The sequence below is a fragment of the Bacillus rossius genome, chromosome 13 (assembly GCF_032445375.1).
Source record: "Bacillus rossius redtenbacheri isolate Brsri chromosome 13, Brsri_v3, whole genome shotgun sequence".
Lineage (NCBI taxonomy): Eukaryota > Metazoa > Arthropoda > Insecta > Phasmatodea > Bacillidae > Bacillus > Bacillus rossius.
The window spans coordinates 22,464,527-22,480,554 of record NC_086340.1 but is presented as its reverse complement, the minus strand read 5'-3'; the positions used below and the strand labels follow the sequence as shown (position 1 = coordinate 22,480,554).

Here is a 16,028-nt window from a genome sequence, read left to right as displayed (position 1 = left end):
TTTTGAACTAGAAGATAAACACGTGAAATGTAACTATGGTATTTATAAATACGTATACCATAAGTGTATGTTTACATAATTCACATAAACAGTAAATTAATTTGATTTGTAGGAACAAGTCCCCAATTCAAATTTTCTTCCATATTTCAATTCCCAACTATAATAATTGAAATCATCCGAAATTGTTTACAATTTTGAATGTTCATTTACGTTTTACTGGCCCACTTTAGATGTCATGAATATAAAATGCCAATCCACATTAGTACAATGACAAACCAACAGGTAGTGCTAGCTGTATAACTATTAGAATATCGTACATCCTTTAAACTGTGGGTGCATTTGTTTAGGGATGTAGGGACGTGAACTTAATGGATGCATCCCTAGGTATTCGGATACAGCCATAGTTTACCATTTTAATTGTTTGTCAGGTTAGGTAAATTACATACAGCATTAAATCATGAGAATGGTTGGTTGGGTTTAGTAAGATACCTCAAAAATATAAAATATGCGTGGATTATGGATCAGTTTAGGTTATGTACATTAAAAATACTATATAATGTGTGGAAGTTAGGTTAGCTACAATTAGCATACTATAAAATGGTTTAAAGATTTTACTAGGTTAGGTCAGCTACAATAAATGCAATTGTTTCTAACCTAACCTAACTAACTATTTGACTTTATTTTAAATTTAGGTATTCTGACCTATTTTGACAATTTAATGGTATTAATGTAGCTAAAATAACCACTCATTAAGACATTAAATTGCTAGTAATATAATTTAATTATTCACAAAGATCTCTTACAGAATGATTTTTAACCATTTTACGAACGGTTGCTTAGGTTATGTTTACGACATTTGAGAACTTAAAAATAGTGTGGACGGTTGGTTAGGTACTGTATTTTAGGAATGATTCCCCCATGGGTTAATTCTTTAAGAAACTTGCAATGCTTTAGGGGTAATGACATTTCTTAAGTATATATTATTTGTACTCTTAGAAAGTCAGATGTTAAAACAGTGTTATTCTTAACCAACATTACTGTTTAATTTCTCTTGTGTGTTTTTACCATCTGTCACTACACTATAAATTCGTGGTGATGACAGGGAGGGAGTGGAATAAGATCGAGGGAAAGATACTGGATGTGAGAAGAGGAAAGGACTTGAGAAAGAGGCTTCAGAAATTGTGCGATTTGTAGAGGGGGGGGGGGGGGTGAAGGGACTCCTTGTCCCTGGAGGGAAGCCCAATCACAAGTGTAACAATCAACAATCAAAAATAAATCCAGTTGCTTAGATATAGTATTATTTCACCATTATGTAACTTTTTTTTTAACCCAAGAAAACGTTTTGGAAGGTGATGTAGGTTAGTGAAATTTTGGTGTTGAAGTTAAACAATTGCCAAAACCATATTAAATGGCCCTTCAACCAATCAAATTGAAATATCAACTTTTTTTGTGCATACACAATCATGTAATATAACTCTACATTCTACTCAAAATTTAATTTCATAGTATGTTACTCATTACTTGTTAGTTCTTAACCTTATATTATACGTAACAAGCCTTAAGATATTTATGTATTTTAACATAAAACAACTATTACCTAAGAATTTAGAAAAACTATAAGGCACCAGTGCAAACCTGACTTATAACGTGTGACATATGTTAGATTAATGTTCAAATTGTCCACAACAACAAGGTAGTCTGTTAACCTAGGTGAAGATTGCAATGATCTATAACCAATGATCTATGTTAACCTTGGTGAAGTTTGCAATGATCTATAACAAGGTATCCCTGCTAACTTAGGTCAAGATAGCAATGATCTATAACAAAGTATCTGAATATTAAAGTGTATGAAGTTTCCTCAAAATCTTTGTCTATGTCAGGTTAATGAGTTGAAAGTAAGTGCTATTTGTAAGAACCTTTATTCAGGAACAAAAATGAACGGACCAAAACATTTATGGTAATTGCAAATATTAATGGATTTTATTAAAAAAAAAATCTTTAAATAGTGGTTTTGGGTACAGCTTGGTTCATTATCAAGTCAAAGAACTTTTGTTTTAGTGCAGACTTATTATTTCCTACCTTTGATTACAAATCTCCATCAAACTGCTCTTTGAAGCTGAGAGTCCACATCTGTCTTTTTGCAGTATATTTGTAATTAATTTAAATCATGAACTTAAATTGACCTTGAAATTTGGTTTTTGGTAAAATTCTTACGGCTTTTCTGTAAATGAATAATAAATATTCGAAAACACTTATTAGAACACTAGAGACGTATCTGTATTTACCCTGAAAACAGCATTGATAAATTCCTACTGGTTTGTGAGAAATAACACATTATAGCTTTCATTAGAATACCTGTGCATTGAAGTAGCCGGAGCCATTTTTTTGCTTTTCCGTTTGGGTCTGTGTGTGTGTTTTGGAGAACTATAGTCAAATTGTGAGAATGGTTGATTAGGTTAGGTTAGCTACCTTAAAAATACTTCAAAAGATTGTGGACAATTGGTTAGGTTGGTACAGCTACAGTAAAAATATTTCTTGTGGTTGCTTAGTAATTACTAATTTAAGATTATCTGTCTTGACTTAACCAACAATTCCCAAGATTTCATAGTATTTTTAATGTAGCTTGACTATTCTCTAATTTCTCCATCACTTAAGTCTATCAAAGACTATATGGACATCTTTTATGCACGTTTTTATCTACTACTAAAGTTGCTTGTGCGCGGTGAACTTAAATAACCTCGGAACTGTTCGGGTCTCGGAATGGACTTGGTGTTACTAAGCAACCTTTAAAAATATTTTGCAGTATTTTTAATGTAGCTAAACTAACCTAACCAACCATCCACACTATGTTAGTATTTTTATGGAGCTAACCTTAGTTAAACAACCATTCTTACGATGTAACAAATTTCTAATATTTTATACTGAACATGCACAAACTCGGTCTCTGAATGGACTGTTGTAAATGTTAGGTCTGCTAATCCTGTGATTTTCCATATATATATATATATATATATATATATATATATATATATATATATATATATATATATATATATATATATATATATATATATATATATATATATATATATATATATATATATGTGGGAACGTTAAAAAAAATGGCGATGGCTGTGTTGATCTATAGGTATTATAATGTAAGCTATTAACTGTGATTTCTCAGAAACCAGTAGGATGTTAAAGATGCGGTTTTCAGAGTAGATAGAGAAATGTCTTTTGTTTTTGAAAAAATATTATGGGAATTTTATTATTAAATTCCGGAAAAGCCGCAATGTAAGAATATTGTTTTTTTTTTAAATTACTTTATCTATTTTAATAATTTAATAATGATTTATTGTGAAATTTAAGATATTTGATACAGTGCTATCAACTGCAGTGATTTGCTGGGCATTTGTGGACCACAAGCATGCATAACGTTTGTTGTGGTTCAAGAAGTTTGTTCGGAAATATATAACAAAAGCTATTAGGATCATGACCAAACCTGCACGTTTTTAAAACATTAAATGTAAACTGGTAACAGTGTCACATTTCACAAAAAAATAAATCAATAATTAAATTTCCAAAGAAATATTTCAGTAATTTTTGTTTTTGAATTGAAGCTGTCACTTCACAATTTTATAGTTAGAAATTTTAGCTATGTTTATTTAAGATCAGCTAATTTTCTTCTTGATGTTTATAATATTTTTCTCTTGTGTTGTTGGTTTAATAATCATAGGTAATCTTTTTTTTTTTTTTTTTTGTCATTCATTGGGTTTTAACTATTCAATTTTTTTTTTTCATAGTTCTCATTTTGAAATGGTCTTATAGGTAGAAACGTAAAAAAAAAGTAGAAAAAATACAGTTTTGTTTTTAAAAATTTATTTTCTAAATTATATTTATATCGTGCAAAGTGAGCATTTAGGAGAACATGAATCTTAATTTCTTAAAACAGCATGTATTTTAATCATAAATTCAAATGGTGTTAGTCATCTATATCCAATTTTCAGTATTATTAATCAAAAATAAGGAAAATAAAACAAGTGTGTATTAATTTGAAGTGGAATCAAATATGTTTAGTTTCTAGCCAGATCACAATCAATAATCAAAAAGTGTAAAGATATTTCAAAGTTTGATGAAACAAATTTATTCATTACTAGCTACAGTACCTGCAGTTGCCCGGGCTAAACCACCCTTGGGAGCTTATTTTCGGAAAACCTCGCTCTCACAGTAAGGAACATCACTACCGAGTTTTGAGTCTGTAAGACATTTACTTGAAAAACTGAAAATATACATCTTTAAAACCCCGCAAAATTTTAACGTAGACAAAGAATGAATCAACAATGAAATAGCAGTTGCAGTGGAGATGAAGGAAGCATGCCACAGGGATTTTCGATCCAAAAACGGGAGTTTTGATATTTAACGCCCTGAAACCTACCCCCCCCCCCCCCTACCCCCAAAAACACACTTATGAGAATTTTCAAATATCCTTTCTTAGTGCTCTTCTGTGTTAAATTTTAGACATGGTTTTTGACACTTATATTCATTGCAGGAAAGCAAATACCAGAAAGAATTTTAGCTTGAACTAGGATTTATTATTTTACAATTATAAAATGACGTCTACAAACCCTAGGGAAAATTATTTTCATAGATTTTTCTGTTTTGTGATTTGCCGGAGATTGCTGCTCTCTTCGCTTACTCACTCGTGTGGTGTTTCCCCGGCTGGGGGCTGGTCAACTGTGTGGTGCAGTTGTGCTGCGAGTGAAACGATAGTGCGGAAGCTAGTCAGGGTGTTCACGTTTTGGAAAGTCAGGGAGGTTGAAATTTTTCAGGGAAAGAAGGGAGCTTACTTTTAAACGTGGAAAAGTCATGAAAATTCCTCCGTGTTAGTAATTTGAGGGGGTAATGTCATGCTTTGATGCCTTTACCAAGATTTTGAACTAATTTATTTTCCAGGTTGTGTTTTAGTCCTGATGTGGTTGCAAACATAATAATTTTGGGTACTCATTTGTGAAACGTTGCAGATGGACTAAAAAATTGTTTCCCACAGTTTTGAGTGGATGTAATCTTATTGAGTATGATAACTTAAGAACATGTTTATTGTGAGCTTAATTTTGTTTTGTGTGATGGTTCTGTGAGTTGGTTTCAACATCTTATTGATTTATTAGCATTAAAATCTACGATTAATGTACCAATTAACTATGCAATCATTCGAATGAGCCGATATAGCTTATATTGGTTAGTAATCTGTACTAACAAAATAATGGCTACTAATATCCGTAGAGTTACGTGAATTAAAATTGATACCCATCCAGACTTTGGAGCAAAAAGGTATCATAAACCCAGTTTTAATTGTCTTTGTAATTTTTAATTTTAGGCACTTAAGTATTGCAAAAAAAAAAAATCAAGTGATGTTGTGCCTTATATGTTGTTTGATTTTCTGAATAAATAATTGTTTGCATCTGCTAGACAATCAATAGCTGTATTTTATCAGTAGTTCAATATTGTTATTCATCTGAAATATACTTCAAGATTTTAGAAAATAATTTTAGTGAGAGATCAATTAAATTAAATTAGTAGTGTTAGTTCTTAAGAGCAATTTCACATTAAAGTTAACATAGGGTTCATTGTGTTAATTTTACATCAATTTTAAATGAAATCAGTAACACAATTCAAATTTCTAATTTATTTTTATGGATAGCTTCTGAACATTTTGAGCCCTTTGAAAGTCCTAGCAAATGCAAGTGATAACTAAGGGATAGTGGTTGGTATTTGAAAAATTAGTTTTTTTTTTGCTTGTTACATTTATACCATAGGATTTGCATACACAGTTTTATAATGTACCCATTTCTTTCTCCTATTACACATAATTTTGCACCTATTTCTGCATCATAGTTGTTAGATTTATATAATATTTAAAAGTCTTAATATTGTTTACCATAAAAATTTAAATGTTCACAAAAATGCAATATAACTATTGAATTCCATCATCACCATCAATAAAAATGAAAATATAGAAAACAACAGAACCGCTATATGACTTGTGTGTGTTGTAGTTTGATCAAATTTCATTTATAACTTTAATCTAAAGTTTACATAAAAAAATGCTTTGAAGGCATTCCAGAACATATTCATAACATTAAGTTAATGTAACAAGTACCAATGTGAATTCTTCAAGGATAGCATTTATTGAGTAAAAATTGTGTTTCTGATTTTGTCGCACTCAAGTGTGTTTAGGGCAAATTTTTTTTTTTGTTCTAAACTTATAAGTTTTGATCACCACTATGCTAGCTTTAAAACATCCCTGTATCTTTCTAGAACACTGCAAAGTACAGTTCTTCGAAGGGAAACTACGATGGGCGCTACAACCACGAGAGAATGCGAGAGTCTCCCAACGGCAATTCTTACAGGTCAGACAGCCCTGATTCGCAGAGCCCGAGGGACCGAAACTATCAAGGAAAAGGTTCATATTTGCAGAAGTTCCGGGAGAAGGAGAGAGAAAACAGAGACTACAAATCAAGAGAAAAGTATTCCGGTGAGAGAGATACTTAAAAATTTTAGTGTAAAAAAAATAAATAATTTCAATTTTTGTGATATTGCTATTTATTCCTTTTGCCATATATGTAGTCCTTAAGATAATTGTTCAGGATGTCTAGTATCAGTAAAAACAGAAAACCTGGAATAGTCATAGAATATTAATTTTTAAATTTGTGCAAAAATCAGGGAATAGACAGGGAAATATATGATAAATCAGGGAACTTAAATGAAATGATTAGACAAAGGTTGATCCTATATCATTAACTCACTAACTTCCTAATGGCTTATTGTATAAGTGTTCAGTACCTTTCAAGTTGCAATGCTGGTGCGACAAATATATTTGGCACTTTCAACTGTTCCATCTATTGTGGTATTTCGCGAGTGCAATGTAAGGAAAATCATTTTATACATAGTTTCCAGGCCTGTTGTTACTGTGTGAACAGTTTAGTCTTTTCGTATATTTTCACCATGGTGAGTTAGGAAGGGGTGCAAAAATTTATATTAGTTGCTTTCTTTAGAAATTTAATACGTTTTGGCAGGACCTTTGAGAGAACTTAAGGACCCGGGGGCAAATAATTTTGCTGTGCCCCCTCCCTATTATTTTATGTAACACTTTTCAACTCCCGATAAGTTAAAAAAATCTAAAAAAACGTAAACATTACTGTGGCCATACCTGCATATGTGATCTGTGAATATAGCATCAATTGTAAGGTTTCCAATGAGTTTCTATAAACAATAACTTTTGTCATTTTTGTTTTACAATCAGGATAAAAATAATTGTGTGGATTTTACTGTACATTCTGGATAACCTTTTGAGCTGATTTCCTTTGCTTAAGGTTCAAGGTATTTCGCAGACTTGAAACGCTAGTTAGTATGAGGAACTTGGTTAAATGTTTGCGTGAAACTAAGCATTGTTGGAACAGATATTCTTCTCGTAATTTAAAATACCACATTAAAAAATATATATATAATATCTCCAAATTCACTGCTCATTATGTTCGATTAGTATAAGTATTTCAGAAATGAAGCGTGTGAACAGTGTTAACTGATTATCTGATTGGATGAGTAATTGAGCATTTTGCTTCTCATGGAGACCACTCTAAAATTCATTGGTTAAGTTGTATTCCTCGATTCAGCAGTTATAGATAAACATTATAATGCAGGGAATTCTTACCAATGTTCAGAGTGCATTAATTCTTGTGAGGGGGGAGGGGGACATTACTCTCTCGTTCTGGTCTTGTTCCTAACTACGAATCTAACTGATAACTGACATAATGCCCGTTTACAATTGCGCTGTCCTAACCTGTGACGGACACTGATTACTGATTGGTCAACGTGACCCTCTGACGTCTTGGTGTGGGCGATGGTCCGAATACATTGGTCGACTTGAACTTTTTGTCCCACTCTGTGTCCTTTGTTAGTGTAGAAAAATAAACACTTGTGATATTTGCTGTTTCCGGTTCCGGTCTCAAAAAGTCAACAGAAAATATCTGAGCTTTTACTGTTGCCTTACCGAATATAAATAAATATGATTAAACTCCCAAAAATTTCACAAGTCAACTAAATATTCAAAACTTAGCTGCATACACATTTACAAAAGCATGAAAATAGTAAACAAAATCAATTGAGAAAACAATTATTTCGGCACTCTATATTTACTGCGCTCTGGTGACTACTTTTTAAATCAGTAGAACCGGACATCGCAATTGTAGACAGGGCGGTTTTCCGTGCGACGATGTGACGTAATTCACATTAGGATAAGGGCACGGACCGTCCACAGGTTCGGACTGTTGTAGACGGGCCTTCATGAGAAGCATGAATGTGTTATTTTTATGTTTTTAGCTAAGTTGTAAATTGTGTATTTACTGAATCATTATTTTTCCCAGAGTGTGCAAGGTCTCCGAAAGATAAGCGAAGTCGAGAGAGCAGGGACTCTGAACACAGGACCAATCATGACAGGAGCAGTACTGAGGTAATAATAACGATGACATTGCTTTGCGGTAGCTGCTCAGAAATTTTGAATTCAAAATCTGGTGTTTACTGTGGAAAGTGAGATTTCCTGAAGTCCTTTGTAACTATGTAATCTGCTTGATTAGTCGTGTTTTACTGCTGCTATGATTACAGTGTCTTGTAGTTATGACATCACCCTAAGGATAAATTTGCAATTTTGTTCAGTAATTTTTAGGTACAAGATTTTATGATTTTATTTTTAGACTAAACAATTTCTGTTTTATTGTTTTTATTTTTTATGAATTGCGTTTATTCATAAGTATAGCATATTATTCAAGAATATTACATTTAAATGTTTCATGAGAACGTATTTCACCAAAACTGTGTTATTTTAACTGAAACATTATTCATTTTTATTTACAATTTAATTTGTATTAAACATGCTAACTACATGGACCAACAAAAATAAATATAAGGTAGTTGTATGTTTGAAGAGTGTACCATTGTTGTATTGTAATAATGAGTTACTAATAAGTTGCAAGAAAAAAAAAATCTTCCATTCTATTTACTACATACATTTTGGTACAAACTTCATTATAATAAACTACATTCTTTGACGTTAATATATTAAAAGATTAATTTCATGATTTTTGTTGTTTTAAGGTGTGTGATGGTGCATTAACGTGCATTTAGGATTTTATATGGTATACTGACATACTTTTCCATTCATCGAAATACTATATATCTTGTCCCTGGTAATTAGGTGTTTCTGATGCACTCAAATTCAGAAAATTTTGTACTGCAGAGGGATATAATTTGTTTACGAACTAAAAAAGTAATTAATTTTGATAGTGACATGTGTCTACAGGATAGGAAGTCAACGAAAATTTTTTCGCAACTGGAGGACTGGTCATGAAGAAGTCTTGAAACAAACATTTGACTGTGGTCGAAAGCAGCAAAACTTAAATTTTAAGTTCCCCTTTGCTAATTTGAATTATTTTTTATACCTCCCTTCAGTTTATAGTCGCACATTAAATATATATATTTCTGTTGACTGTGTACTTGAATCATGAGGAAATTTACCTCAGAAAAGGTTTTCAGTCTATAATCATTATTCTGCATGTTCTTCCAAATAGTAGATATATTTTGTATATCATTTTCTCATATTTAATTTTGCTCACTTTATTAATACTTACTTATATAAAAGAGTGACCTTGTGATACAAAAAAATAACTTCAATTGTATTTAAAGGTGTTGAAATTTATCAGCTAGGTATTTTTAGACAGCCTGTAAAAAAAAAAAGAACAAGCATTTGAGTTGCTGCAACTGCTTTTACAGAAATATGACCTACTTTTACAGAAATATGACCATATCTTTGTTGCAGCACTTACTGACTATATATCCAGTATTGTTCTACTTTTATCTTCCTTGCAAGATCAAGTTGCATTATGTTTATCTTTTTTATTGCTACTTAAATGATCATAATGATTATCTGTATGGCTAAGTAGGCTACGTCTTTACTTTGTGTTCAGCAACAGTTTGAACCACTGAGCCTGCAGTGTGGTTTTTAGTGTAAATAAATAATATTTGCGTTTGGAAGTGGTTACTGTGAATGAGCAATTATGCAATTTTTTGACCTTAATGTGCGTTAATGTGGTTATAACGTAATTTGCTTCATGTACTTCTATTAAATAGTTCTTGAAATGGGAGCCATATTCACAGTATTGATGCAGGGTGTCCATTTTCTTGAAAGTGGGGAATTCAGGAAGGAGGAATTTCTCAGGGAAAGTCAGAGAATCGACTCGAAATCCTGGAAAAGTCATGAAAATTCTCCTGTGATAGTAAATTTAAGGGGAAAATGTCATGCTCCAGTCTGCTATCATCCAGATTGTGAAATAATTTTTTTTTCCCAGATAGTATTTTGTGGCATTGTCACACACACTACAAAAAGGCATATGCAAGGTCCTGTTCGAATTTCAAAAAATAAATAAAGTGGAGAGAGAGTTCTGGGCAGCTATTGGGATTGTTGTGACCAGATTTTCTTGTACTTCTTTCTAAAAATTGTAAAGTAGGTAAATTATGGTGGTAAAAAAAAAATCTGTGATGTAAATTCCAAAATATTGGTTAGAGAAAAATCAGCAAAATTACATTACAGATTTGTGTGGACACTCTTCGATGAAATGCTATATTTTTTTTTTTTTTTGTAAATTCTCCAATGTGGAAGTTATGAAAATAATTTTCAAAGTAATCCTTACATACATGGCATCTCCCATCATATTGCTTAGTGAAATATTGTAATCTATTTGAAAATGGTGCACAATGGGTGGGTAATGTGAGTGCTGTGTTTTTTGAGAAAGGTACTTACTTGGGGTTTGTGTGTGTGTAGTGAGTTAAATTAAGATTTTGGTTGGATGTAAAACCATTGAAATATTTAGTTGTTTGCCAGGTGAGGAATAAAATAATCTGCTATACTTGTTCACATTCCTGTAAAGGCAAATCGATGAAGACTCATTGAAGATTTTGCAAGATAGAAATGATACAGTTGTGTGGAACGGTGGCCACATCTCGGGGTGATTTACATTTCAGTAGTTACAAGCCCTTTTAAATTAACAAGCTAATCTAAAAAGTAACTGCAGTATTATGTACTTTTTATAAAAATTGTTCCTCATAACTTCACTACAAGATTTTAGTGAAAGACCTTTTAAGTTACTCGCTGTAAAAAATCAAGCCATAATATTTTAATGATTTCAGTATTAATAATTCAATGTGTTTTGTTAAAAATAAATTATTTCCAGGTGTACTTTTTAACAACATTCCACTTCAAATGAGTAATTTAGGAAAAGAAAAACATACTCTCCAAAACATGTGTTGCCTTGCACTATATATGATATTGTTGAATTTGCTAGGTTTGTGCCAAAATACCAAGAGTATAAATTGGTGTTAGAAGGTTTTGCAGTGTGGTATCACCAAGATTTTTGTGCATTGAAGCAAACATTTTTTCAAGTCATTATTTATTTCTAGTAAAATAAAAAAAACTACCACAAGGTCTTTAAATGATTTTAATGTTTTTGTGTAAAGTTTTTATCATTCTGAAAACCAAATAAGTTTAAAGTTTTACACAGTTTCATTTGTGTGTTTTTAGAAAGTTATTCTTCACCCAGCAAAACTAACTACACAGAACGCACCATCGCGAGAGACATCCCAGAGAAAGCCACTTCACAACTCGTGTCAGGTGACATTCGACTTGCCCTATTTTCTTTTGACGGTTTTTTTGAGTTGGCAGTTGGTGGAATTCATTACATTCAACTGTTTAATTTATATGTAAAAAAAATTTCTATTACAGATTTTAATGATTGGCTGTTTCCATCCAGGTGAATTATTGCAAGATTTGAAATGCTGTGGTTGATATAAGATCACATTTCCATGTTTTTTTTATTCCTGTTTGTTAGTGGTTAAATTATATATCATAGTTTGTATTTGAAGCTATTTTTGAACTAAAGTTATTTTCATCTCATTTTGAAATTGAGTCTTGACTTAAGTTTTTTCTAGATAATCGCACACCTGCCAAAATATCAAGGTACGGTACTTTTGTGATTAAAATTGGAAGCATTACATAAATACTTAAACAGAAAGCTATAATCAACGAATCGTAGGTGCCCTGGACCTATTTCAATAAATTATTTTCTGCCATAATTTTTAAATGAAAGACCAAAGAAGATTGAACAAGCTGGAAGTATTATGGATTGTGGGGAAAAAACTTTCATGCTACAAGTTAGTTATAGGGAATATGCAGTCTATATTAATAGTTAAAGAGGTCCTCAAGACACTATTTTAACGTGTCGTGTTGCAATGAGCTGCGTCTGTTTTTGAGAAGCATATTGTCAGATTATGAGTTTTACATGTCACATTTGTCCTTGTTGCTGCAGAATTTCCTTGTAGAAAAAAATAGTGGTGTGTGTGCAGTGTGGTGATTGTGGTTTCAAGAACTTGGAAATGGCCAAGTTACTGTTAATCCAGGAAGGATTTAGGACAAATGAGTCACTTTTATAGTGTTTGCAAGTTGCCTAAGGACTTGGAACTACGTTCAAAAGATGCTTTGTTGTGCAATGTAATATTGAATTTGGTTTGGGAATATAATCTTCCTACGTCGATGGAAAGTGAATGCTGTTACATTGCTGAGTTTTCATGACCAGCTGAATCGATGAATAATAAGTGCTTTTGTGAGTGTGTTGTCTCGTCTCGTTCTTCTGTTATGTGGACGTATCTGAGAAATTTTCTACCTTCAAGTGGATTCTGCATTATAAAATAAGTAGTTTTTGGCTATTTTGGTTTTATAAAAATGCTCAATACCATGAAACGATTTTGTTGATATTTGAATTGTGAACTTAGGCACTGCGAGGTTCAACAAAATTTATTTTTGTGGCACTTTCTATCTGCTATATAGTGACCAGCAAGTTCGAAGTTGTTTCCCACGAGGTTCTTACAGACTCTTGCAGTCAGCGAGTGTTTTAGTTTGAAATTAAAATAATCGTTGCTTATACATTTCACAGTCAGACAGACACCATGAAAGTACTGCAAGTAGCACCCGGCTAAGGAATGCTGGGAGGCTTAAACTGAACATAAATGAAGTAAAGTTTGTCAGGGAAGATATTGCTGCTTACAAAGAATGTAGTCTTCTGTGAAGAAAGGCCAGTGAAGGAATAATTTGCGAAGTGTACTGCACCAGGATTAAGTATCTTTGTGTAGAGAATGCTTCTGATGACATCATTGAATCTTAAGAGGAGAGAAGAGATAGAAGGGTGGAACAAAAACACCTATTTGCAGTTGAAAAAAAAATTAGCAAAAATACATTTTCTATAAAAAAAATTTAATATTTACAAAATCAGCAAAGAAAAGGCTGTAGTTATGTATAATTTTTTTTACATGAGTTACCTATAAATTAAATTTAGTAATTCAAAGCCTGAAAAGCTTCTATCCAAGTTTGTTTGAAGGTACTGATTAATGTTTGTATTCATTCAAGAACCATGCTGTAGTACATATTTATATTTGGCCATTAATCAACATGGAACTGAAATAGTGTAATTCTTAATTATGTGTACATGAAGTTCATCATGCATTTAAGTGAAAGCTTTGTCAACTTTAGATCTGATCTGAACTTTTTGGAAAGAAGTTTTGAACATTTTATCACAATTGCTTTTTTTTTTACTGTTTGATTTATGTTTGTGAAAATGCATACATATATTTTATAATTTTTAAGCAGGCCTGTTACTTCAAAGAAAAATTTTTATCATGAATGAAATATAAGTGAAGACTCAGCTGAAAATAATAAAATGCATCTCAGTGTGTGGTATTTCAATAAAAGTATTTTGAAACCTAGCAAAACAACAGAACGTCGCCAGGGATTGGCGACATTGAGAAACATAACATTTGCCTAAGAAAATACAGTGTACTCTGCAGACTGACTTTTGTCTTCTGATTCAAGTTGTTCAGTGAAGGCTCTGCTAAGTGCATACAACTGGCTAGTCTTTTTGGTGCAAGTGCAGATTCTATTTGCAAGAAAATAGCAGTAACATTGCCTTGCTACGTAATCAGCCACTAGAATATTGGAGAAACATTATGAAGTTGCAAATGTATTGTCATTTTTGGGTACAGCAAATACATTAGTGAATAATAAGGCACAGCTCCAGAATATTGTGCGAAAACTAGGTGGTGTGTACCGGTTCAATAGACGCTAGAAGACGTGTCCAGTTCCAACATTATATTAATTTTAAAATTTATAATACAAACATAATGATGATGAAAACATCTTAATTATTTTTAGTGAAACCTTTGTTTGGATTTAAAAAAAATTTTTTGTTAAAATAACCTATTAAAATTTTTTTTGCAGAATATAAAAATTTTTTGTTGCCAAATAAAAAAAAAATCAACTATTACAAATAAATGGTTTTTGTAGTCACTCCATGCCACTAGGTTATTTGTTGTGGCACGCTCGCGTATGTAGTCGGTGCAGTGCTGTCCAGTATTGGTTTCTAGTTTTTTATAACTGTGAACATTTGCAGGGAAATTCATTCCCTGCTGTAACACACATACACTGCAATTGCAGTTACTTGGACGTAAAGTTTGAGTGTTGTTATTTTTACCACGCTTTTATTGTAATAAATTTTCAAATTTTTGAGATAAATTAATTTTTTTCATGTTATAATACAAGAATTTCATTAGTATAATATTTATTATCTCTATTACGTGATAGTGGATGAAAAGGTGTTGGCTCTACTTTTCAAACATTAAATATGCAAGTGGATTTGCCCATGACTGTTCGACAGTAATAATAACAAGTCTTCTGGTACAAAAAAAGAACACCTGTTTTAATTTTGTATAGTAATGTATTTTTTTTTTACTATTGCAAAGTATTGGTTTAGTTAATCATCAGCTTAAATTGTATGTTCGTTTTAAAGGAGCAGGTACAGAAGTTAGTTTAGAAGAGAATGGATAGGCAAAACTTCAATACTATAAAAAACACTCTTGCTTTATTAATAGTATTTATTTCCCACCAAATGGAACAAAAGAAGCTTAGAAAAACGTTTTTGACCCGTATCATCTTAGCTCTCAGTATATAGCATTTGGTAGGAGTAATTTCGTGAATGGAATGAAAATAGCATTGAACGGAAATTTGTAACCACTGCCATCTGTGGTGGATACCGCGAACAAGAGTTCACAAAGCCGACGAGAAACTTTATAGTTTTAACTGTTAAATGAATTTTAACAAGATGGGCAGTGTGTTAATAAAATTCCTTGTCGAAAATCAGGTCCAAACCTGGGGTTTAGTATTTATTTCAAGTCTTTTTCATTTTAATCGTAGCGGTTTTATTATATAGTTGAAAATTTTGCTTTGCAAATTGAATGATTCTATATTTGGCGTAGCCGCTCCGGCAATGAATTCTAGCGGCAGGAGTTGAAACTACGTGTGTTTCGCATCAAGAAATGTAGTTGAAAACACAATTCGCTTATATATTTATCACTTTTCAGTGTTATTTTTAAGAATTCTCTGTTAAATTATTTGTCTTGAGTTTCATATTGTAAGTGTATTGGCAACATGAGAACATACGAATTTGTTCTTTACCGAGGTTATATGTTACATATCGCTGGCGAGTACCGAAAGAATTGTTCACCTGTTTTATTTTTTTTTTTTAGTAATTTTGTTTGTGGATTGTTAATATATCTAAATGATGAGGCTGTGCATGCATATTATGAAGCTTTTGATAACACCCATTTTTTTATATAGTATAATTTTTGTAATATAATATTGCAAGATATATGCAAAGTTCTCCAGCTATTTTAAAACGAAAGTAATATGTCCCCTTTTATTTTATCTTGTGTTGGTGTACGAAGCTATGGGACTTTTTAAGTATTGAATGTTGGAAACCTGTGTAACATTATTTTAGTCAGTTCACTAGTTCATAATAAAAGTTACTTTCCATTGTATTGTGGCCATAATTGTTTAAATAAAAAATTTTTCTGGGTTACATTATGTACTGTAAGAAGTA

General features: G+C 31.8%; 1 protein-coding gene across 5 annotated transcripts in view; it reads left to right on the top strand.

The window, feature by feature from the left end:
- LOC134538367 (WW domain-containing adapter protein with coiled-coil homolog) overlaps positions 1 to 16,028 on the top strand; it is a 45,779-nt gene that overhangs the window by 2,386 nt on the left and 27,365 nt on the right. For 2 of the 5 annotated variants that reach the window (XM_063379630.1, XM_063379631.1), the window contains 3 exons: positions 6,316 to 6,532; positions 8,421 to 8,506; positions 11,627 to 11,716. In XM_063379630.1, coding sequence (XP_063235700.1) covers positions 6,316 to 6,532; positions 8,421 to 8,506; positions 11,627 to 11,716 — 393 coding nt within the window. The remainder of the gene's footprint in view (positions 1 to 6,315; positions 6,533 to 8,420; positions 8,507 to 11,626; positions 11,717 to 16,028) is intronic. The other 3 variants (XM_063379632.1, XM_063379634.1, XM_063379633.1) reach the window with 2 other exon arrangements.